This window comes from Hippichthys cyanospilos, chromosome 5, assembly GCF_059441005.1.
Source record: "Hippichthys cyanospilos isolate Australia breed blue-spotted pipefish chromosome 5, RoL_Hcya_1.0, whole genome shotgun sequence".
In the NCBI taxonomy this organism is placed as follows: Eukaryota; Metazoa; Chordata; class Actinopteri; order Syngnathiformes; family Syngnathidae; genus Hippichthys; species Hippichthys cyanospilos.
The window spans coordinates 25397179-25422532 of NC_142373.1; the positions used below are offsets into that span (position 1 = coordinate 25397179).

A 25354-nucleotide genomic window follows, 5' to 3' on the forward strand; every position below is an offset into this window, starting at 1 on the left:
CGTCCTGTCGTAAGTGTTTAAAGCAAAAAGATACTGTTCTGTTTGACTTCAGTAAAAATTGATTTATTTGGATTTTGCTTTGTTACATTGCATTTATGTCACTGGAACTTGATGCAAAAGCTCCAGCTCCTTACAGATGACCAAACGCGTTGTCAATGTTTACAGTACAAATAAGTATACGTTTTTATCTTCATCTATTTTTATATTTCTACGGTATTGCTTTCTCTATATAAACTATTCAACCTTTAAAGAAAAGTAAATAGTGGGGAGGAAGCGTCATCATCGTCATCAATAGAGATCATGGTCGTAGTCCAGTGCATCGCTCAGCTGTTTCATGACCGACACGTGATTGGCCAAGTAGGATGACAGCTCCTCTGAATGACAAACACATGACCAATCAGGAGAGAATATGTAATTGAGTGATCGATCAGAAAGCATTTCAATGGGTATCCTATCAGAAGTGAGCACGAAATCGTGCAACCAATAGGAAGTGCGGACTTGTGGACTTCGTTAGGTAAATAATCAGAAGAGAGCATCAGGCTTTCAGAGGGCAGCTATGGTCACGTGACCAATCAGAAGCGACGGCCCATGCGATGCATTCAAGGGAGCATTCAGAAGACAGAACGGAATGATGTGACCTATTGTCGGAGAAGCCTCACCCGCTGGTAAGACCCCGAGCGCAGCCGAGGCGGAGGTCGAGCCTAGGCTGTTGCGGGCGACGCAGTGATAGGTTCCAGAGTCCTGAGGCTCCGCCCCTTCAATCTGCAACCAACTGGAGAGCTCAAACTGCAGAGGACCGCCACGACTCTATAGACGTACACATTCGCTCATCACTTTCATGGCAAATGCAAATGCGAACATTTTTTCCACACCAAGCTAACATTCTAATCATTTTTCTGCTCTGTATGCTATGCTAGACTAACGTTTTATTCATTTTGGTCGGCTGTTTTGTATGCTGTGTTTCTGTCCGTTCTTATGTCCACCTGAGCCTGAAGGAAACTGTCGCGGGCACGGGAAGAACATGCAAATTCATCGCAGGAAGGCCGGGGGGAACTGGAATTGAATATGGGACCTCTGTACTGTGTGGAATTGAACCCGGGACCATGGAACTGTGGGGGAGATGCGCTAAGCAGTCTTCCACCGTGGTGCCCGGATCTTCTTCATCTTAAATCGAGGATGCAACTGTTGGATACTTGTGAAAATGGCTAAATAAATATCTCTCTGTCTTGCTGCTGTCATAGAAATGTGTCTCGTGTGTGCTCTTAGGAAGACCATACTCTTTTGTATTTCATATTGAGAAATGACCATGGTTCTCACGAAGCTGGGTATCATCTTATCTTAGATCTTCAACTAGTCCATTTTGCGGGGTCACACAGGCGTCACCTGCACAGAGATGTGCGGGTCGTCTCCAGGCAGGACGACATCGTTATGGTCGTCTCCATCCTCGTCCGGTTTGTTGCCATCGCCTCTCTTGTCTTTGTGCCACTCCACTGCTGCCATCGGGAAGGCGAATACCTCACACAGGAAAATAAGATGGCTGCCACTCCCGTTCACTTGACTTTTAGGGCCCACTTTGATCACCGGAACTGTGATGAGGAAAGGGGTTAGGAGTGAATGTGTGCATTGAATGTGTATGTGACTGAGCGCCCTTGGTTTTTGCGACATGGTGGGGTTTAATTGTCTTTGGGGACCCCACAAGTTCAGTCGTTTGGGGGGAGGCTCAAGATTTGCTTATTTAGGTTTGAATTGGATTTTGGTTGAGGTGAGGATAGGGGTTACAGTTAAGCAATCTGTTGTAATGGTTAAGGTTGGGGTCTTGGAAATGCATTATGTCAATGAGATATCCCCACTATGATAGTAAAAGCCCTGTGTGTATGTGAGAGACATGTGCATTACGGTGCCTGCATGTCTGCTATGCGCGTGCATGTCTACTATGTGTGCATGCACCAACACAGTCTCATGCCATACCAGTTTTGCAGGGACCCCTCCCGCTGGTTTGCAGTTTGGGGTCGGAGAATGCGGCCTCTTTGAAGTGGCACATGTTTGCATACGTCACTCCGTCACTTCCGCACACCGCCTCGCGTTCCTCGCAAACGCACACTTGCTCTTCTTCCTCCTCATCCTCCTCTTCGTGGTCCCGTCCCCATCCAGCGGGTCGCGGATCCGCCTGGCACCGCAGCCCGGCGCCGCAGAGCCCAAAGCGGACGTTGACCTGTCCCGGGTCGCATGCTTGCCCCTCCAGGTTGGCGCATTCCAAGCAGCAGCCGCAGCGGTCCGTGACCACGCCGGCCCGGCAGCCGAGAGTCGCAGGGCACAAGTCTGCTTGGCACGGGCCGCAGCCCGCCGGAGGGGCCGTCTTGTCGCTTATGTTGTTACCGGACAGCTGGTTGTCAAGCGGTAGGCACGGACGCGGGTTCGGAAACAGAGCCAAAATCAGCATTGGCAAAAACATGTCCGTCCTGCTGCGCAAACTATGCCGTACAAAAAAAAAATCCGCGAGAGACAAAACGAACTATACAAGACGCTAGAAACAGAAGAAACTGTAACGTTAGTTTTTCTTCAGTTCAAAAGAGGTGAGCCACTCGCGCTGTTCCGACTGCGCGTGTCATTTAGTCGCAATAACACAAACACTTCCCATTTGCTCTTTTAAAACAAAAGCGTAACGGGATGTGTAACTTTGAGTCTTGTCAATGTTGATTTGACGGTGTCGTTTTCAAATAAAAAAGTAATGTATAAATAAAGGTTAAAACAAAACAACTCGCCGATAGAACTATACTTTAACTTTTGTTGTTATTTGTGCTACCTTCTTTGTTTTGGAGGAGCTCAGGCTTTTATCTAAGCACTGCCTAGGTGTTAAAAAAAAGAAAAAAAAATGAAACAAACGTGATCATTCTGGGATTGTCAAATACTGTCCCAAGAAGGCAGCGGTGTGCTACCGTATTTTTAACCCTCGACCTCTGTCTGGGATAATATGCCTGCAAATAGCACAAATTTTAGGTTTGTGTTGGTTTGTGGCACACTGCCGTCGACCAAACTTCGCCCACACATCACATGACACACAAGTAAAGCAGTTTTTTTTTTTTGGGTCCCTTTTAGATACTTTTACACGATCAGGATTTTTGCGGCCGCTCACACTCCTCCATTTGCAAGGTGAAAAAAAAAATCACCAATTTGATCACAAGAGGAGTCAGTTAATGTAGTGGTTCTCAAAGTGGGGTTCGTGGACCCCCAGGGCTCCATTGCCTGACTACAGGGGGTCCGTAAAATAATTTGGGTCATTAATAAAAAATATATATTTGTTAATTTCATGTCATTTTATAGTAAATTGTGAAAGTATTTATGACTTCAATAAGGCAATCGGTTCAACCGTTTTTTTTTTTTTTTTAAATATAACTATTTTGAAATGTGTCAAAATGTGTTTTGCATCTATAGTTGCTTGCCAATGAGGGAATGAAGCCAGCAAAGCTCAAGTGGCATTTTATTTTACAATGCCGTTTTTGATTAAATAATTGGCAGCAACCTGTTGGAGGAAATTGATCCGTTTTGTAAGGAGGCATGCAATTTCTATTTTCTAAACTTCAATATAGCTGAAAAGTAACAAAGAGTAACAAGAGGGAACTTTTATTGGGCTTAAATTATTTTTTTTTGTTTTGTTTCCGCAAACATTTGCAATGGCGGTCCTTGTAAAATTTGCTTTCTAAAAGGGGTCCCTGACTCTGCAGTTTATCGAGTATCAACTCAAGTATGATGAAGCATTTTTTGCCATGTGCCAAAAAAAGAAAAAGAGGGAAAACATGACTTACGACTTAAATGTCGAACATTTATTGTTAAAGGGGCAGAACTTGAGTTTTAGTTGCACATGTAACTGCTTCCAAAAATATGCATACAATTACAACTATAAATACTGTCTTGGAAAACTTTTGTTGTACCCCTGCTGCATGGCAGCATTACATTTAGTGAGACGCTGTTGTAGCACAGTAGTCATATTTATTTACACAACTTTAAAACGCTGCAACTGTGGAAAGTACAATGGAGTTACCCTCTGTAAAATGAGCATGGGTGGGGGTGTGAGGGAGGTAAAAACATTACTGTACATGCTGGCTGGCAGCTTTGGTACTTGTTAGAATAATTGTAAATATAGTGATTATACATTTGCTACAAAATATAAATGCTTGCAATGAAGAAATGCTTTGCTGTGTGAATGATTGTGCTATAGAATTATAGTGACTATAAATCTGCTACAAAATATAACTGCTTGCAAAGAAGAAAAGGTAAGCTGTGAGAATGAGTGTGTGAAAAACTGTCTTGCTATTGTTTTGTCTCAAGCAGAAGGAAGGCCGCTCAAGCCTGCCAGTTGGAGCGCTCCCGCAGCTGTGACTCTTATCGATGTCTCGCTATTTTAATATTTTATCTTGCTGCGTAAAATATTTTATCATCCATGCATTAGTTTCTCACCCACATGCTCACACATAGAAGGACAAGTACACAAGGCACCGGCCATAGACTTGCATTTTTTCCTGCCCCTTGAGGGCTGGGACCTTCATGTTGTTAGGGATCTCTGTATGAAATAAAAGTGAGTGGGGTCAGAGAGACTGGCAGAGCGCAGTCGAATTGTCCTTGGCCAGTTCCTCTTCGCTGCTCTCATGCATGAGTTGGAAAGATTGCCTTGTCTCCTTTATTGTGTACAGTTTCTTACCAATGTCTAACAAATGAACCTGACAGTACTCTTCCCAAAATATCTGCTGATGACTAAACGAAGGCCTTGTTCAACATGGAGGTCTGTTTCCAAGTGAAGATACATAACAATAAAACAAAAAACAACACCAAGTGTAATGTGACAAGACAGCCATTACACCTGCTGGAGTGATGTGGGGGATCCAATCCAGACCGTTAGAGCTGTCGATGCTTCTGATACCACTACAAAGGAGCAAAAGAAAATTTTATATAATTTAATGGTTAGAGTGTCAGGCCAAAATCTATCAGTGGTGGCCAAAATTCATTTGTGGCAGCCAACCAAAGATAATGTGGACCATAAGTGAGAAAAACTCTTGGTGTAATGTCTCAAGTAGCAGATCAGATCAATAGCATCATTGATTAGAATCCCGAGGGCAGGACAGAGCTGGTTAAGACAGTACAGTGGTACTTTTACTTGCAAAATTAATTTGTTCCGTGACTCTTTCCTAAATAGAGCTGCTTTTTACTTGTAAATAGCCTAATCTAGGGGTGTCAAAAGTTTTTGCAAAGTGGGCCAGATTTGGTGTGTTAAAAGTGTAGGGGGCCAACCTTGGCGGGCGTTCTTTACATATAACAGCAATTAATTTAAATACATTACAGCGAGCCGTTCTGTGCTCCACATTTGTTTTTTTTATTTTAATTTCAGCTATCTTAAGCATGTGTTTTGGTTCATTTGAAACGTGCATATAAAATTGAATTTACATTAAATATTGAAATTGAAGATTCACTTCACTTTTTTTAACACTTTTTTGTAACAGTTGAACAGAAGTAATTGACTTGGGTGCAAATTACATTTGAAACATAAAAAAATCTCACCATGGCAGTTTAATATTTATAAAAAATTTAAACAATAACAGAGAAATGAACAAGTAATAGTCAAATCAACAAGTGCAAGGCTCATTTAAATTATAACATTAGTAAATATAAATGTTGATTGGATTTTTAAATGGTTATTATTCTGGAGTGAAAACTTAAAAAAAAAAAAAAAAACGTTTTCAGACTTATCATAAATGAAAAATGACTTGTCCGCATGAGTGTGATGGGTGGAACTGAGATCTGGAGTGCAGGACAAAGGCCAGGTGTGGCTCTATGGCAGTAGTGTAGATGCGCAAGATGTCTTGTAAGTGAGAGTCCGATCGCCGTGTCCTCACACGGCTCATATTTAAGTTCATAACCGAGAATGTCTTCTCACACAAATACGTGGACCCGAACAAGCATAGCATTTTCTTACCAAATGCTCGAATCTCTCGGACTTGTCCTGATCCAGCTGTCGGTAAAAGTTATGAAATATTGCTGCTGTGAGATTAAACTAGCTTCAAGATGTTTCAGTTTCTCGCTGCGTTCATTACCTGTGATCTTGCCATATACGTCAGCATGTTTTGTTTGGTAATGTCGCTTCATATTGGAACTCTTTAAAAACAGCCACTGTCTCATTACGAATGAAGCAGACAAAGTTGTTCTGTATTTCAGTGAAGAAATAGTCCAATTTCCACCCATCCTTGAACCGTCGGCCCTCGCAGACAACTTTCCTCCTTTTGTTGATTGTCGTCATTTTAGAAAATTAGGGGCTCATACAGTCAATTACTCATATACTAATTTGCTGTTCCTGATTGGGCCTATAGATGGCAGCAATTAGCACACGCACGTAACAGCGCTGCTGCCCAATGTATTCAGTTTTCATGCGGGCCGCACGTTATTGTTTTTATGACAGAGGCTGCGGGCCGGATGGAAATTGAACACGGGCCACATTTGGCCTAATCCATTTCAAATCCCCAAAATGCTCCTAAACCCTTTAAATTAATATTATGAAATTATAAAAATGCATAAAAATGGCAACAAATACATACTAAAATGACATTAGTGCATTAGAAGCAAAATATGTCATGTAACAAATAAACGAATAATATATTAATTGTAGCAGTTGACAATAGGAATGCAGTTCACTTGTTTGCCTTGAGATGGTGCTGGTGAGTTGGGGATGAGTGCAGAGAGAGAGAAACACCTCTTCGAACGTTTAATTTGTATGTATTTATTGTATATTTCCAGTGATCCAGGAATAATTTACAAGTCGACAGGAGCAATAATATTTGACGTTTGCTTAAGTTTAGTTTGGAGTTATTCGAAGTGTTTCCTGTGTGATGTCATTACTAAAGTGCTAACAGCGTGCTAACAACGCTAACGATTGAGGCGATGGCCCAAAGTGGTATGTTACATATGTGTTTTTATGTAAATATGTACAATGATAGCCGTAGCTAAAGTCAATTCTATGTTTGTTAGTTCCACGGTGTGAATTGTTGCTGGGAAGTGTAAATAAAAGGAGTAAAGATCAAAAGTGAAAGACCACAGTAAACATCAATGCAAAAAATTATTGTCTCTTTTGTGTGCAAACTGGCATATTAATAAATGAATCACAAACTGTGACAAATATGGTAGACATCACGGTGGTAATGTATTACATTGCAGTCATGTTGGTGCCAGCGCTTGTGTCTTATCTTATATGCCAACAATGTCACCTTTCGTACCTTGAATTTAGTTACTAGAGAAAATGTTTTTCCGCCGAGACGTTTTATAAGCTGAATTTTTCATAAGAGGTACCGCTGTATTCAAATATGCTGCTCGCTTTTCATGGAATGCGCTTTCTCATATTATTTTGGGGGAGTTCAAAACTATTGTTTGTGAACTGTGTGATGTTTTTAAAATCTGGAAATTTGTTGTTTCACAGATTTTTTTTTTTTAATGATGTAATGACAATGGCTGTGTATATACTGCATATTGTGTAGTATGTACTTATGGTGTATGACCATTGTTTTGTTTTATGTTGTTGTAACTATATATTTTTTAACTCCATGCCAGGTCACTCTTGGAAAAGATTTTTTTAGTCTCAATGAGTTTTTTTTTATTATTTATTTATGTATTTATTTTTTTACATACAAAGTTAAATAAAAGGAATGAATGGATGCTGATAACAGAATCAACAAAATGTGCAAAACATCCTCTGATCCAAAATAGCTGATCAGATTGGTTGAAAGACAACATCAAGTTGGTGTCAAACTATTTTACTAACCCAATGCCATGAAATTTTGATGGTGCGTAAATTGTCCATAAAAACAGAATGCAATGTTTTGCAAATTCTTTTTTAACCTAGATTATTTTGAATACACCACAAAGACAAATTATTAAATATTCAAACTGATGGGTTTTTTTTTTAAATATTAATTTGTTTGAAATTCGATGCCTGCTACATATTCGAAAAATGGGGAAAAAATGATGGGGAAAAAAATAGAAGGGTAAAGAATCCTCATTAAAACACCCGTTTTGATCATCCCAAAAATGAACAGGCTAATTGTGAACAGGTGGGTGCCATGATTGGTTACAAAAATGAACAGTTTAAGCCCAATGTTCCTCAATGTATAATTGCAAGGACTTCAGGGGTTTCGTCATTTACAGTCCATAATACCATCAAAAGGTTGGAAGAACCTGGAAACACCAGTGCATTTAATCAGCAAGGGCGAAAACCAACATTGAGTGCCGGTTGACCTTTGAACCCTCAGGTGGCATATCAAAAATCAACATCAACATGTAAATGATATCTGCACATGGAACACTTCGGAAAGCCAATGTCAGTAAATAGAGTTGAGCACTACGCCGGTAAGGTGGAAAATAGTTGCACTCGCTTAGTTCATCACTAAATGTCACTCAATTCTACACACTGACTTTAACGCACAAATAAGCTCAGATGAACAAATAATATGAAAAATGAGAGCTTTTGTGATGCATCCCAGCAAATGTGTGAACAGAAAAAAGTCAATAAAATTCAAAACATTCAAAGCTTCTCACTGGTTGAGTCACTGGGTTGTGGCTGGGCAGGACCAATGGTGCCCATTCCTGAGAAGTGACTGGCTGGAGCTCCTAAGGCATCGCGTGAAAACGTTATCTGTGTGCAACAAACAAACAAACACACATGTTATAATCACAAACATAGGTGCACACAAAGGTCTATCACACATGTATCACACACAAAAACACGCACATGCGTGTGTGAAAGCGGGACTCACATGAACGTTATGCTGTTGCGTCTTTTCTTTCGTCTCCACATTCTTGACGTCACTGGGATGCGTGCATGAAGATGTTTCCGTGGCATCAGGCTGCACGGTGGCCAGGAGGGCAGGGAGGGCAAAAACGGACAGAAATCGAGCCTTCAACAGCAAGTACGCCGGATTGGAGCCCAAACGATCCTTCACCAAAGTACGTAGCGAACTCTCTGTCAATATCAAGGATAGCAACCTCAGTCACAGTGTGTGGAAGTGTGTCTGCGAGTGCATGTGTGTACCTGTTTCGCCAGAAGTGGCATCAGGCAGGTAAGGAGACGTCGTCTGCATCTGGGCATTACACTCTAAAAGTTTTGCGGCGTTGCAGGTAAGCTGAGTTTTTTTTCTGAGGATGGCAGTGAGGGCACTGAGGTTGCTGCTGCACGGCGGCAGGTAGGGCAGAGAGTTGCCCGTATGTGGCACAGCCACGCCTCCGAGGCCGCTCAGCCAATCATTGACCTCTGCTGTTGACCCCAGGTACACCAGCGAGAGGTCAACATTCAGACTTGCCCTCTGGGAAGGCACAGGCGAGGGACTACTGGCACAGGGGAGAGGTTTGAGGACTGCAGGTAGCATGAGTGGAAGAGCTTTCACCACCTGGACATGCCCCAGAGTCACCTGTGTGGCTCCACCTTTGTCGGGTTTGGATTCATGACAACCAGTTCTCCTCCTTTTAGTAGCCGAAGCCTGCCGACAAAAGTATAACAAGTGCATTCTTGTGTGTCAGTGCATCATTTTACAAGTGAAGTCATGCACAGTATATGTGCATAGGCCACATTCACACGGCAGGGCCTAATGTGCAATTCCGACTTTTTTGGCGAGGTTGCTTGCAATTCCAAATAAATGAGACCTGCCTGTGACCCATGTGTGAATGACAAACAGCCCAAAACTGTCTCTGTGTGACGATAAGTTTGCCAAGTATGTGTGCATGTGTGCACATGCATGTAAATCAATAATGTAAACAATGCCATCAATGAAAAGGGAGAAATTGCCCATTAGTGAAAATCTGACCTGTAATTCGATGCCCTTTTGAGTCAACTTCCTGACTCGTTTCCCTTCATTGGTGAGAACTACGCCTTCAGAATCGTCATCCAGCCCCCGCTTAATCCCCATGGGTGGCTGGTTGACAACGGGGCGAGTGTAGTTATGGTCAATAGTGATGGAGGAGCTGGGTGGGGCCGAGGCAGGTGCAACAGATGAGGAATCGGGAGGAGGTGGAGCTAAAAGGGGCATTTTCAATGGCAGGTGTGTGGGGCCCGCAGGCAGTGACGATGACAAGGACACAGGAAGAGAGGGCGTTGACAGCAAGCAGATGGGAAGAGATGGGGCAAGGGGGGGGAAGGGCGCAAGACAGTGTGACATCTGTGGGGATAGACAAGTATGTTAATCAATCAATCAAGATATCAATCACTGTTTGCTAGAGAGAAAAAAGTTGACCTGTGGTTGACTTGGAAAAGGAGGCGGCGCTCGTGGTGGAGTGGTTATTAAAGGGGGTGTGGTCAGGAGGCAGAATGAAGGAGCGGATTGCAGGAGGAGGCGAGTGGGTGGAGCCTGTTGCATTGTCAACACCTTCTGCACGTCCGGAGGGCGGGCCCTTTTGGCCCGCAACATGCCTGCCACAGTCCAGGGGCCCTTTAAGCATGGGGTGCTCCGCGATTTCTCTGGTGACGTCACTTTCTCCTGACTCCGCCTGAGGATGACGTCCTTACAGCCCGAGATGTCTACCATCATGGCATGGAGGAGGAGCCTAAAGACTGGGGTAGAGCTCAGTGCGGTCTTTTCCCCGAGGACATCGGCCAGTGTGCGTGTAGTTTGGCTGGGCGTGAGCACGTTGCCTACCCAGGGTAACACGGCAGCCTGCAGCCTGTAGTCCAACTCCCTGTCTTTCATGTGACCCTTCTTGAGGTCTTGACGGAGGTTGCTCAACTTGTCGGCCTGGCGACACAGGTGCAAATGAAGGTGCTTCTGTGACACCATCAGCATGGCGCCATCCGCGTGGCGCTCCTTCCAGCTCAGCTCACGGGGCGGGGGGCCCACTACCACCGAATGGCCAAACTTAGCCACCACCGTGGACCGAACAGGTGCTGGTCTTCCTGAGAGGGGACACTCTGATGCTGGTTCCAAACTCACCAGCTGTGGGCTTGGGAAACTCAACTTTTGATTTTCTTCTGGTGGGATCCACTCATGTATGGGTGGGAACAGATATTGTTCCTCCTCCTCCTTCTGCTGCTCCTGCTCTTCACCAGTCCCCTCCACTGGCTCCTCCACCATCTCCTTCTCATCATCAGTGTCCATGTACTTTATTTGGTCTTCATCCTCGTCTTCATCCTGACTGCTGTCCTCCTTTTTGATTTTTTTAAGACGCCTCTTGATGCTTGATCTCATCTTGGTATCCTTTTGCTTGATGGTCTTTTTGTTTTGAGGGGTCTTTGGTCTTCTTTTTGTCTGCCAAAGAAACAAAATACAAACACACAAACAAATATGAAGAATTTTCTATTGTGTGATGTGCTAACCCAGAATGCTAACCCTGTTGTGTACTTTTAAAGGCTCTTTTGCGGGTTTCATCAATTTCTTCCATTCTCGAAGACACTGAGCATCATTACGGTTTGGAATTTCTGCTGCAATCTTCGTCCAGCGACCTGCCGACCAAGATACAACATAAAAAAATACTCTCCAGCACACACAAAAAAAGTTTTTAACATGCAAATCAAGGTGAGAGCGAGGGACACGCACCGACACCATGTTTATCCACCAGCTGGACAAGGAGTTGGCGTTCATAGTCGTCAAAAGCTCCCTTCTTGATTCCTTCCTTCAGGCAGTCCAAATATCTGTGGGTCATGTGACACATGTGGCATCAGCCATGTCTTTCCTGTGCGTCCCGTTAATTATGTTATTCACATCATTCCGGTGAGTCCACTCCACCATATCTATGGGATGGAAACTGAAAACTTGTTGAGAATGAGAGTTTCTTGTTGAGAACCGTTCCGTTGTTTCACTTCCTTGGCATCATTAGCCATTTTTACTAAATACGGTCATCAATTCTAGTCAAGACTCATGACATCAGCACACACAATGAGCTAAACAGACGTGGCAACATTATTTACAGTATTAATTTGGCATGGGACCTTGAGGCACAAACGCACAAAACTTTGGTTACATTTTATGGAAGGATGAAAATCGGGCAACTTGCAATTATTGCAAAGTTGATAGGCATGCACACACACAGCTTTTAAATTTTAAAAGCCCGTCGGGTTTCTAATTCCCTTGGCAGCGCTAAACCCAAAGGCAACGTTACCACAACCTCTACTGTTACTAGTCCATGTAACTCTTACAGTAGCTCTGTTTTGCCTTATTGTAGAAAGTTCTGGTACTAACTGCTAATGTGATGAGAATGTTTTTGCGTGAATTTGTTTTTCAATGAACATAAGTAAAGACTCTGTCTGACTCAAGAGGCTGGCAATACTCGCACCGGTCTACTGCTAGGTTCTCCTCGCTTTCACCAAGGCAGGATGGGTAAAATGCTTTCCTCCTATCAAATCAGTCCCCAGTATTTATAACAAAAGCTCCGCCCTTGGGTGAATTATTTACTACTGAAGCTGATTGTCCGGCTGTTTGCTCCCAGGCAGACATTTTGGCCACTTCAACATTTTCTACAGTAAAACGTTGTGGCTATTGAATGTTTACTATTTACTTGGGCGACTCAGTTCATAATCTCTCCACTTCAGCTCCGGAACTGAAACAAAACTAAATTATGTGGATAAAGTAGGTATGCATTTTCTCATGCACAAGCCGTAAGGGGAGGTGTGTGGGAGTTAGTAATTGCTCGTGTCGTCATAAGCGCACTTCAGGCCATTTTGAGCTGCATAGACGAGGCTCGTGTGAGAGCGCAGAATAAATAAGGAATGCTTAAAAAAAATGCATCAATGAAAGAAAATAATACTTTGGGAGTGTTTGGGGTGCGGAATCAACACAGGAACATGATTAAAAGCTCCAAAAAGTTGCCTTTTCATGATACTTTTTTTCTAACCTGATGCCTCACTCAACACAATTACCTGTATATACTATACAGTATATTTTTGTGAGATGACAGATTCTCACAGCTGAGTGGTTTCTTAAGGCCTTACTTACCTCGGTTTTTAAGGTCATGTTACTTTTGAACATGTATCTTGTTTACAGATACAATTAGGACATAAAACATAGTGGATGCTAATCTACCTGTTTATCATCCTATTTTCCCATAAATGAATAAATAAGAGAATTGATAAAGAGTTGAACTGATAAATAGGACTGAAAAGGGAATAGGAATCATAAAAATCTTATCAATCCTGGCTCTCCTCACCGATCCCTGCAACCTCCATCGGTGCGTCCTGGAACCTCCAAACGGATTTTCCACCACCTCTTTTCCCCATGGCGTGCGACTGCCCTCAGCAGAAGCTGTGAAGAGAGCAAACAAGCAAGCAGACACATGACTGGACACGCACTTCAGAACCATATGATGTATTTGTTCATCAGACATTGTCCTCCTCTTTGGACCATGGTCCTTTTTTCAGTTGGGGGTCCAGAACTGAACTCCATCTGTAGATAAGCTGAGATGTGTCTCGACCCTCCATGAAGTAGCTGACTGAAGAAGGAATAGAAGTGTGGTCAGGGATGGGGTTGTGATGCATGACGCTGCAGGTGTTCTTACTCTGTGTGTATGGAATAAAGTTCCCAATCCGCATTTTCTCAACCAACTGTGTGAGCTTCTGGTCCTCATCTTGGGACCAGGTGCTACGTTTTAGAGAGGTCGAGATGAAACTCTGGTACGTCTGCAGGCACATGAAGGCGGTGCGTCCTGTCTGATAAAACAATGGAAGCGAGTCATCAAAAAACCTCAGGTGATGCACCTGTGATATACTCCCTGCTCACCCCCAACTCCTGAGCGATGAGGTCCCAGTCTTTCCCCTGATTTTTGATGCTGATCTCCTTCAGTCGCTGAATCTCATCTGAACTCCAGCGGTTCTTGTTGACGGCAGGATGTAGGAAGTTCTGCCAGAAGAGCCGAAGGTCGTCCGCCTCGCGAAGTCCTTCAAACTGACACAGAGATTAGCTACGTGCTCTGAATCCAGAGGGTGAACTTTGCACTTGTAAACAATCTTTGACAAGTCCTCACGTACGTCGACCTTGGCGATCTTGTGCCAGTCATGGTCATCGTACCGATCCCCAACTAGCTCCTCCTCTTTTTTTATTCTGTAAAATCACAGCCCACCAGTGTCAGCAACACGCTCAACAAGCACAGACAGGATGCTAATAAGATTCTATGTTTAAACAAGTACAGAAGAACCTCCGTTTTCATGATTAATTTTTCACTCCACTAAAATTTTGTTCCAGCTCTTAGATATTACACTGGAATGTTTTAATTTTGAAGGACTGACTTTAGGAGGTAGTGCTTCAGTGTTGCCCCAACGAGCCAGCGTGTTGCTGAGCAGGGTTAGGGTTGGTAAGTGTCCTGATTAGGCACGGGCCAATAACTGCAATGGCAATATATTGCAATTTTGAAAGTCAGTCATTTAAATTCGTCCAAATCTGACAAAACTGCTAAGTTTTGGGGTTTTTTTTTTGCTCCCGCGTCACCTGCCTGAACTGGCAATTTGCAGCCTGCATCGCGTCCCTCCTCTCAATGTGACTCATACTCTTTGGCTGCCGCAGCCAATCACGTCCACTTCCTGATTTACTGTCTTCGGTACCACTGTACGTTAGCTACTGCAGCTAACTTCCTCGGCTAACGTGAAGTTATGTTATCTTTATGGACGTCGCTCGAGGTAAGACGCGAGCAGTCTATCTCGCTGAAATTTGGGGCAAGAAAGCGAACCCTCATTGACATGAAATGACAGAATCCATATTGTACTCCTAACTAATGGTAGTTAACTTCAAATCAATATTTTTTCTAAATATTGTGCATTTAAATTTATTTATTAAAATATTATTGTGCATGGTAAATGTATGTTATTGTAACAAATGCCATATTACATAGTTTGAAAATAAAACTTAATATAATCTAGAAAAATGGCTATTTAAAAAAATATTTTAAAGTTTATACATTTTATAGCTGTAATTAGAAAAAAAAAAAAGAAAAGCTATTTCAAAACTGCTTAAAAGTAAAGAATGTGCTTGGTTCTAAGAAGGCATCGTTTTTTTCCATTGGTATGCCCTTAGCAAGTAAGTTAGCTGTGTTGCCTGTGTGCCAGGTTTTTGCCATGTCTTGGGTGACTGTTTTAATTATTATTTACTGAGTAATTCATTTATTTATTTGAGTTTATTATTATTTGTAAATAGCAAGCATTGAAACCTTGTTTATATACAATATTAGTTGTTTAAAAAAATGCCAATAAATAGAGATGTTTGCCCAAACATGATGAATAATCATGATTAATAAATGCAATTTCAATACTGACCAAAAATAATTGTGATTTTTATTTTGGCAACAATCATGCAGCCAGCCCTATGTAAAACTATGGGAATCTCTATAAAATGTATTTTTGTCCACATTTTTGGGTCTCTGCTATGGAATAATTGAAGTTACATAGATTCAAATGAGAAATAAGGCTTTGGTTTAGGTATGATTCGATTTTGGTAAGACTTTCTTAAACAGATTAACCATGAAAACCAAGGTCCCACTGTAAAGGTTAATGTCATACTTGATGGATTCAATGTCTTTCTCCAGATTTTCGATGTGAACTTTGACCTGCTGCTTGTCATCTTCAGATTTGTCCGGTAAAGTCAACTTCTGACTCAGGTAGTCAATTCTGACACAAAACAAGAGGAAAAGGACAATAATGAAAGACTGGACTGAGGAGGAAGAGAAAAAAGGAAGGGGAAGAAGACAAAGGAGGAGAGGAATGAGAATAAAAATGATAACACAGAAAGAAGAGGAAGAAGAACAAGGAGGACAAGAAAGGAGGAAAAGAAGAAAAAGAGAAAGAACATAAAGAAAAAGAGGATGAGGATAAAGAAGGCAAGAAGGGAAAAATAATGAAAAGGAAAGAAAAGAGAGAATGAGGAGAAAAAAAGAAGGTGTGGGGGAAGTAAAGAAAATTAGAAATACAGTACAAGAAAAAAAAAGATGGAGTTGCAGAAGAAGTAGGGAGAGAAGTAAAAAAAGAAAGGCAGGAGGAGGAAGGACCAACGGGGAGAAAGAGCAGGATGAGAAGGAAGGAAAAATGAATCTAAAGAAAAAAGTAGAAAGAAATTAGAAGTTAGAAGTCATAAAAAGTCATGTTAGAAGAAAAAAAAGTAGTACAAATTACTGTAGAAGTTTGGATGAAGTTGAAGAAAAAGGAGGAGGAGAAGAAGGAACTACTAAGAAGTAGAGGAGGTTGAGCAGAGCTGCTCCAACCTGGAAAGCTTGGGCTGGATGAGTCTCCTCATACTGTCTCTGGACACAGAGTCAATCAACAACGTCTTCTGCCAACTCTCCCCTGAACAAACCCAGAGAAAATGAAGACGTAAAAGCCGATGTTGTTTGGGGCCATTGTGACGGTTTGCTCAGCGTCCTTACATCGTTTGACTTTCATCTTATTGTTGTTAAGGCAACCCTTCGTCTTCATCATTATTTCCTTTGTGTCTTCATTGGCAGGAGGACCCTTGAGGCAGACAGAACAGCGTTGCAATCAGTGGAAATGTCGGATGACTAAAAGCTGTCAGGTGAAAGAATACCTTACCAATCCTGTGACTTTGTCTTTGAAATACGGCTTCAAGAAGTGGCCCAGGAATAAGTTGGCCTGCTTTGGGTACGACGAGGATGCAGCCTCTTCTTTGGCCGCTTCTCGGCTTGTCCCGGACAGATGAGACAGTGCCTCCCTCTGCACATAAACAGACATGTCGACGTACACACATAAATTGGCCCCATGTGGACTTGTACTGTATTGTGCATTTGCCACACATCAAATCTATACATACCAAACAAACAAACTACAGTCACTACCCAGCCAAGCAGCTCTCTTTGATTTCAAATACAGTAGCTTCTGAATATTTTGGCAGTGATTTTTATTGTGTAATTAGTTCATTATTTGTGTTATTTTGAACACAACTAAGACAAGTTCAAATTATTTAAAAGCGTTTGATTCGACACAAAATGCTGGACAAAAAATGCTAAACTTGAACACACACTTGTCTTGACTCGTGCCACAAAGGCTTTCTTTGCAGAAGTCTCAATGATCACCCAGTGTAAATTAAAAAAGAAAAAAGGGTAAATACCGTGACCGGCCTGCGTATCATTGCATCCTTACCCTAATGGTATATAAATGTATGAACAGAATTCACCACAGGTTGGGAGACATTTATTTGTACACAAAACTGCATGTATTAGTATGAATGTTTAGTGTGTGATTGCATACATTTGAATGTGTGTCTATGTGTGTACAAAGGCGTAAATATCAACATCGAGGGCCATTCAAGAAAAATAACCATTAAATATCCTGAATTATTTTATAGATTGAATAGCTTGGGGCAGGTCAGTCATGCCCTGTGGCTGGTACGGGAGAAGGAAATGACAATTTGTCGAAATCATCTGACCTTGGTGTCTGTCTGGCACAGTGAGTTGATTACGTACCATATTTGGAGCAAGAGGAAAAAAATTGGAGAGCTAGAGGCTGTAAGCGCTATCGTCATCAAGCTTAGCAAAATAACACAGCACTCAAATAGGAAATGACAAAAAGAACCATGATGACTCTAAAGCTAAAATACGTAAAACCAGATGGTGTTTTTAAGCCTAGACAAGGCAAAAATGTAGCGTCCCATCACTATGGCTCTTTCCATGTGCGTTTATTGAAAATTCAAGGCCGCATGGTGTAATGTTTAAAGGAGTGCAGCAGCTGCGTTCCGAGAGACCATTCTTTGTAAGCCTTCACTATGCAAGCAAGCGAATATGAATACAATTTGCCATTGATTTTAGTGCACAATAGTGTGGAATCTACAAAACTTGATCAAATATAGATTTCAACACCGGCCTACCCCGAGTTTTGGCAGACATAAACGAGGAAGCTTCAGCCAGAGGAAGCAAGGCGCAGAGGAATGACGACGGGCACAAGCGCTGCACAGTACAGAGTCCTTAGCGAAAATCCAACACTTAACGTAAACTCTTATTGTATTGTGATGGGTTTGGTGGATGAATTCAAATGCAGAAACTAACTGTAGTTGTTATTTTTCTTTTGTTTTTTTGGGCAAGAAGCAGTTCTCTCGAGTGGCTGTGTGTGTGTGCGCACACACACAGGCTTGTGTTTAGGGCAGGGGTCTGGGGACACAATACTAATATTTGCACTGGGACCTACCACCATGATGTTACTCCACTATGTGTGTGAATACGTATGTGCAAGTGTATCCGTGTCTGTGTGACTTTTAGTGTGCGTGCAGGCATTGTGTGGGAGTGCATGCGTGATTTTGTGTGTGTGTGTGTGTGTGTGTGAATGTAAGTGTAAATATATGCTTGTGCCTTAGCGACCTGTTGTCTCTGGTTATGCGACAGCTGAGTTTCCAGCTGCTTGAGCTTCTCTTGAAGGATCTGTTGGTACACCAAGTTCATCTGAAGACATGAGTCCACCGTCATGGGCAGACCCAGCTGACCAACACACATACACACACAAGTTGGCTGGTGAGCATGTTGTTGAGCAGACATGTTCAAAATTGTTTGAATGTCCACTGACCTCACTTTCACTGCTGCTGTTGCTGCTGTCATCATTATCTAATAAACACACACGGGGTGATCGTGACTTGATGAACGATTACATCACAGGAAACTGAAGCAGAAGCTACCTGATTCACTGATGGGGCTGTGCGGTCCCAGAAAGTTCTCCAAGTCCTGGATATCCGTTTCGATCTTTTGCCTCTGAGCCAGCAAACCTGCAGTTGACTGAAAACATGCACACACACACATGCTATTGGACATATCAATGGTCAATTTGTGTTTGTTACTTTATTAGGTTAGGTATGGTCAAAGCATAAAAAGTAAATTTCTTTTTTTTTCTATTCACAAAAGCTTTTTATCTCAATTTTTTGGTCAGAAAGCCATGATATAGGGAAATCAACAACAAAAAAAGGCGGCTCCCTACTAGGACAAGAACAATTATTGACGTTGGGTCCCTTAACAGTGAGGTGGATGAGATAACCACTCATCTACCCTCATGTTCGTAAATACAGGACAAAATGCTGTATGACTGGTGATTTAGGTTTTTTTGCTTTTCTTGCAAGTGCAAACTTGAGATACAGGCTGTGTACAATGATGGAAGTGAGCTCAACTCACAAACAACACAAACAACCAGCAGCCTGGCATACAGTATAGGTAAAGAAATAGTCTTCAAGCTGTTATAAGCACTCTGAGCTGAGGTTTACTCTAAAACTACACATAAAACAGAAAATTAAAACTTGTGAAGCTAAAGCAAAATCATAGCTTTGCCTCTAGTCGACTATAATGGGAAAATATATACCAGACTATCTGATCCAATGTACAGTGGTTCCCTGAGATATGAGTTTGTAAGTGAAATCACTTATAAATCATCATCATCAATCAAAATTAACGAATGTGTCAATCAGTTCCAGGCTAGCCCCTCAAAAGACAAAATGTAAAAAAAATAAATAAATAAAAAAAGATGTTATTTTTTTGATGGAAAAAAAAAACACTCGAATGCAACACTCAGTACTTGCTCATACGGTAATGGTGTAATCACATACAAATGAAAATAACTAAACACTTTCTGTCAATCATTTTAATTCATTTCACTTCAACCTTGTGCGGCTGCCAGTTTAGGCCACCTGGGGGCAGTAGATAGGTTGATGCAGTGACGTGTATAGTATAAATGGAATCTGGCCAAATTAGAGTTTGTGGCTCGAGAGGCTGCTGATTCGATTTAAGTTTGATGAATTTAACAGAGCCACCTTGTAGCGCATCACTAGCCGTTGCTGTTTAATTGCTTTTCGTGAGACCTAAAAAAACAAAACAACCCTGCGTCAAAAAAAAAAAAATGTTATTTGGTGTCCAACCATCCTGGGGATGCAATTTCTCTGCTATATTTTCCATCTCTTGTGAGTCACAAGAGCTACACGCTGTGGACGCATGTGACACATGAAATCCACGCATTACCATTTTTCACAGTTTTTCACCATATTTTTCCTTTAAAATTAAATGATGAAACACTCGGAAACCTGTTAAATTAAGCACAGACAACACCAATTAGGTGCAAGATGGCTCCTCCATGAAATGAATGTGTCTGTTTGGAGCCAATCAGCATCCATGGAGGTGGGAAGCGGAAGCTCTTAAGTTGATTAGACTCTTTTTATATACGGCGCTGAATAGATGTACTGTTCATAGACCTCTGTAATGTAGTCTAGACTGCGTTGTAGGACTGCACGATTAAGTCCAAAATAATCACGGATATTTTGGTATATTTTGAAATCACGACAATTAATCATGATTATTCATCATGTTTGGTCAAACATCTATATTTAATGTACTTTTTTTAAACAAGCAGGATATAAACAAGGCTTCAAGGTTTGATACTTAAAAAGAATAATAATAAACTAAAACAAATAAAGTAAATAATAATTATAACAAATGTAAAAACTTGGCACACAGGGCACCACAACTAGCTTACTTGCTGAGTGCAAACAAATGGTAGCCTACTTAGAACTAAGCACATTATTTATTTCAAAGCAAATTTTAATCAATCAACCGTCAAAATGGTATTTTCGGTCATTTCAAACTGAATTTACTCCAATATTTTGCCAATTGATTTTTCAAAATGTGTGAGAAAAGCAGAAGCTTTTGTGATGCAAACATGTGGGACACAATGCCATCTAAAGGGTTTTAAGGTGGACTTGAAACCTGAACTCTAGGGAGCGCGCTCACGAAGCCAACTTCAGCGTTGTCATTGCGTTCCAGTCTCTCAGTTAAGGCTGCTGCTTGGTTTATGCTTGACGCGTGAACGCTCCATGTGAAAAGAAGACGCGATATCTCACTGGCTTGCATTAGCGTTTTATACTCAGTGCGACTATCCCCCATAGTCAGATGATATTTTGCCAGTAAATAGAATCTAGAGCATACTAACAACACTACTCTACAACAGTAGTAGAGAATCCTAGTAGATTCAAACGATCGACATTGTTCCGAGCTTTTTTTAAAAGACGCCTCAACCCTCTCCAGCATGCGTGCTCACCAGGAGTTGTTTACAGTATTTAGGTCACTGTAGTCCTTTTCGGCCGAATCATAAAAGTGTTTGTACCACCGAACTTTGATAAGCAAGAAACTCTGGAAGATACACGTTGCGGAAAATCTGGCACGCGCGGCCTCCGCACGCAGGGGTGTGGTTGCCAAATGACGTCATTTGATGTGTGGAGAAGCATCAAGCATAAACCAAGCATGCTGCCGCCCTTCTTGCAGGATTTGCTGGCTTGCTATTTCTTAAGCTTAATGAAGTCTTAACCTTGTGTTTGCCCCCCCGGTGATAGGATGACTGAAAGTGCTTGATTTTACATGTACGTGGCCAGCTTTTTAAATGTTAATTAATCGTGGCAGCCAATATCGTGATCACGATTAAAATTCAATTAATTGTGCAGCCCTAATGGGTTGTTTAATCTAATGCAATAACCGGTTAATTCAAAGGCATGTGTAACCAGCAAGAATATCAGAGAGTCCTCCTACTGAATGATTTTCATTGTGTGTAAAAATTAGGGTTCTTCTGTGCAGGTGTCTATGCATGTGTGCGTATTACCTGCCCCGCATCCTGATCCATGTCCACACTGGAATCATCATCTAATCACAAGACAACACATTAAAATCACAAGTTGGTTGACACAGCATCATGATACGTCTGTTTGCTTCATCAAACAGGACGTCAAAGACACACACACACACCTCCAATTTGTAAAGCTAATTTCCATTTGGCATAAAAACACAAAGTTGATCAAAAGTGTAAAGATGACCTGTGTCGTCGCTGCTGACTTCTTGCAGCTCACTGTTGCTGGCACCTAAACGTTTTTGTAAAAGTTCAACTTCCTGCTGGATCCTCTCCCTCTGCTCAGATAACGACATGACTACACACACAAAGAAAAACACAGTCTTAGTAACTTCACAAAGTTTTGTCTTGAGGCCCCCGCCCCCTTCCACGTGAAGCTAAACCTCACTGTCCCACCACATTATACAAACCACAAAGTTTTGGATTTTTGATTCTTCAAAGTTAGCATTTATGGTGCCAGCTTTTTGCTGTAGATTTTGCTTCATGACCTGGAATGATTTTCAGTTCACAGCTATATATTTTCAAGAATATTTTGGCATCTTAATGGGTTTGAGACAACTTGACCTTGGTGTTTACAAACATTTGACAGGTTCTACAAATCTTTTAATGGGCTATTATTTTGCAAACATACATTTAATGATATGTGACGTAGTCCTTTGGTCCTGTGTTAATGCTCTAGATCAGGGGTGTCAAACTCATTTTTGTTGCGGGCCATTTTGTAGCAAAAACTTCCTTCATTGGGCCGATATGTTGAGGAAACTAAGTTGATTTTAAATGATCTCATAGTATTATTACTGTACACAACAAACTAATGGCTTAGTTGTTTTGAAATCAGAAGTAAAGCAATCTAGTTTGTTCATTAATTGTTTATATTCCTGTAATTGAACAAACCAAAAAAATCTCAACTTTATTTTTCATTATACACGACAAGCTAGAGTTTAGCAAGGGTCATGGAAACTTACATGATTTGCTTTTACGGGCCACATAAAATGACGTGGCGGGCCGGATTTGGCCCCCGGGCCTTGAGTTTGACACATGTTCTAGATAAATTTACATTATTATTATACATTGATTTTTTTTTTTCCAGCGTCAAACAGTTCAGTTGATCAAAGATGTTTCGAGTTTGACAAACAGTACTTTTTTTCAGGCACTTTGATGCTTTCAGTTGTATTTTTTTTTTTCTGCTTCAGACTAACCTGTAATTTGTATAAAATGTAAGCATTAGGAAAAGTTTATTTAAATTGCTTTTTTCTTGTATTACAGTTAAAAAGGACAGAATTTTAGGTATACATACACTTTTATAGGTAATGATCTTTTTTATAGTCACCATGTCAAGTGGGGCAGTGAGAAATGTTTTGTCTTTCCTATTTGAGAAGCACAAACGTAAGGGAAACTAACCCTGTGCAAAATGTTTGGACAACGTTTACTTGTTTCAACTGAGTTTAAAAGTGAAGTTAACATTCATAACTGGTGCAAAAAGTAACTATTCATAACTTGTGCATAACGTTTGGAAATGTCACAGTTAAATAGTTAGGAACTTTTGTATAAATGTGTGTAAACCACACATCTATTGTTCTGCCACTTTTGCTTTACCTTGTAGATTCTTGACAGTTTTCAAATCCTCGATTTTTACAATGACACAGTAATCAGACTAATTTGATTTCTTTTTCCCAGCCCTATTATTACCACTTCACTACATTTACAAATTTCTTCTCCTTCGGGTATCCATAGCACAAATAAGGTGGAAAAACATGTCAGCCTCCTGTTCAATGCAAATGTTTTCTATGGGGTGTCACGAAACCTCAGTTAAGGGTTTGTCAAATAAAATAATGAATTTATTTTCATACATTTAAATCTAAATAAGCAGGTATTTAATATAAATTACTGGCAGTTTGACATATGCAGAAAAAGAGAAGAAAAGAGTAGAAAAGACATATATTGAAATTTTTCCACAAAAGACAATGGATGGCCAGAGAGTGACAAGGAGTGGCTGTGGCCACCCTGGTTCACCTTGAATGCAGCAAAATAAGAAAAAAAACAAAAACAAAAAACAAAACATTAAGTGGCAAAATGAGTGGATTAGACCAGTGGTTCTAAAATTAGGATCCATGGACCCCCGGAGGTCCATGGCCTGACTGCTACGGGTCCATGAAATAATTTAGGTTAATAATAAAAAAAAATATGTATTTGTGTTGATTTCATTTTAATTGATACTAACTCATTCAATGCTAGGGATGCATTTTCACATTTTTTTTAAGAGTCCGGACATCAAATCACAAATACTTAAATAAATAATTAAATCAATATTTAAAGGGACAATGTGTCAGATTTAGATCGTTTTTTCATTACGAACAGCATGAGGTGCTGCATTTACCATTGTCCCTAGCAATAACAGACATGGCAGCCTCCTGAGGAGTGCCACCCCCATGTAATATAATTTAATGATAACTAGACCTACGATTTAAAACACACACACAAAAAAAAAAAACATTAAGTGGCAAAATGAGTGGATTAGACCAGTAATTATTTCGTAAACTTCAGTTTGGCTGAAAAGCAATAAATATACTTGTCAAAATTAATTTAAAAAAAAAGAACACTTATGTTTGCCTTAAATTATTTTGTTTGTTTTGTTTCCGCAAACATTTGCAATGGAGGTCCTTCGAAAAATGTACTTTCCAAAAAGGAGGCCCTGACTCCAAAAAATTTGAAAACCCCTGGATTGGGCTACTTATTTAAACTTCCGCAAACGCAATGTGAAACACAGTACCGTGTTTAGACGAGTGGTGGTGCATTGAACAATTTTTTTATTAAAAAAATAAAAAATAAAAAAAAACAATTTTTCATCGAACATTTCAACATACACAAGCGAAACCACAAACACAGAAACAGTGGAGATGAGATCCTTCTTAAATTCAGGGTTAGCAAATTATTAGCAGCATAAACTAAACGAACACATTTATACAACAATACATTAGAATAAAAATAAACTTTTCCTATGACTTTATCCATCAATTTATTTATACTGTAAGAAAGTAAAAGTAAGTCTGACATACCTTCTCGTGCACTTTGTAGGAATTCTTAATGCGTTCAATCAACGTAGTTTTGGGTTTAGTATTTTAGCATATTACCCAGCAGGCTTTGCGTCGAAAAAGCAAAAATAACCACAGATCATAGCAGCTTGGTCTCACGTCACAATCAACGTGCTAAGAGAAGCTTTGATCATCTAAAAAATTAGAAACATATATAAAATAAGGTGATAAGAATAAAATGCAGACATAAAATAAATGCGTCCCTGCAGTCAGGCTACAAACTGCTTTCTTGTTCGTCACCTCCGATGGATCGCTTTTTACTTCCGGGTCTGTTTTTTAAGACAATTATATTTTTTATTTTTATTTTTTTATTTTGACACTGGGATTTAAAATGCGTTTGAAAAAACTGTTGGATTAGAAAAATATAAAAACAAAAGTAATAAAGAAAAAATATCTGTATCACCGCGCCGTTTATCCTCATTGTTTGAGGGCGATATATTATTCTTTTCTTGTTCCGCCCGTTTTTCGGCGCGTTTGAATTTATTCCCAGTTCATGTGATTAACACCGTTCAAATTTCATATTATTCCAATTATTCGTGCGACGACTGCTTGTATTTTACTCATTTCCATTATTCAGTCTTCCCACAATTCCGTTTTCCACGTCCAAAATCCCATTGATTTAACGATTAGGTGATTTTAAATTTCATATTTACAGCTTTCACATTTCATATTTTCAATA

The 25354-nt window shown here is 40.7% G+C and overlaps 2 protein-coding genes across 5 annotated transcripts; both read right to left on the reverse strand.

Moving 5' to 3' along the window:
- Nucleotides 1-47: 47 nt before the first annotated feature.
- On the reverse strand, nucleotides 48-2597 carry LOC148424118 (kazal-type serine protease inhibitor domain-containing protein 1-like). Its single transcript, XM_088415516.1, has 4 exons — nucleotides 1969-2597; nucleotides 1384-1586; nucleotides 660-807; nucleotides 48-374 (listed from the first exon to the last, which is right to left on the reverse strand). Exons 1-4 carry the CDS (start codon nucleotides 2450-2452, stop codon nucleotides 289-291), a joined length of 921 nt encoding a protein of 306 aa, XP_088271642.1. The 5' UTR covers nucleotides 2453-2597; the 3' UTR covers nucleotides 48-288.
- Nucleotides 2598-3893: 1296 nt separating this feature from the next.
- On the reverse strand, nucleotides 3894-24925 carry LOC148424119 (snRNA-activating protein complex subunit 4-like). Of its 4 annotated transcripts, none has more exons than XM_088415512.1 (23): nucleotides 24640-24925; nucleotides 21774-21884; nucleotides 21563-21603; nucleotides 18612-18708; nucleotides 18503-18540; nucleotides 18301-18417; nucleotides 16523-16663; nucleotides 16360-16444; nucleotides 16198-16279; nucleotides 15500-15607; nucleotides 13979-14051; nucleotides 13731-13895; nucleotides 13510-13660; nucleotides 13337-13443; nucleotides 13162-13256; nucleotides 11556-11650; nucleotides 11349-11461; nucleotides 10260-11267; nucleotides 9834-10184; nucleotides 9065-9509; nucleotides 8790-8995; nucleotides 8572-8668; nucleotides 3894-4917 (listed from the first exon to the last, which is right to left on the reverse strand). In XM_088415512.1, the coding sequence occupies exons 2-23, from the start codon at nucleotides 21880-21882 to the stop codon at nucleotides 4850-4852; spliced, it is 3792 nt and encodes a 1263-aa protein (XP_088271638.1). In that variant the 5' UTR covers nucleotides 21883-21884; nucleotides 24640-24925; the 3' UTR covers nucleotides 3894-4849. The 4 variants fall into 4 exon arrangements, with proteins under 4 accessions (XP_088271638.1, XP_088271639.1, XP_088271641.1 ...); XM_088415513.1 differs by having other exon boundaries at nucleotides 3895-4917; nucleotides 11361-11461; nucleotides 24640-24924; XM_088415515.1 differs by lacking the exon at nucleotides 3894-4917 and having other exon boundaries at nucleotides 7620-8668; nucleotides 11361-11461; nucleotides 24640-24924.
- Nucleotides 24926-25354: the final 429 nt, after the last annotated feature.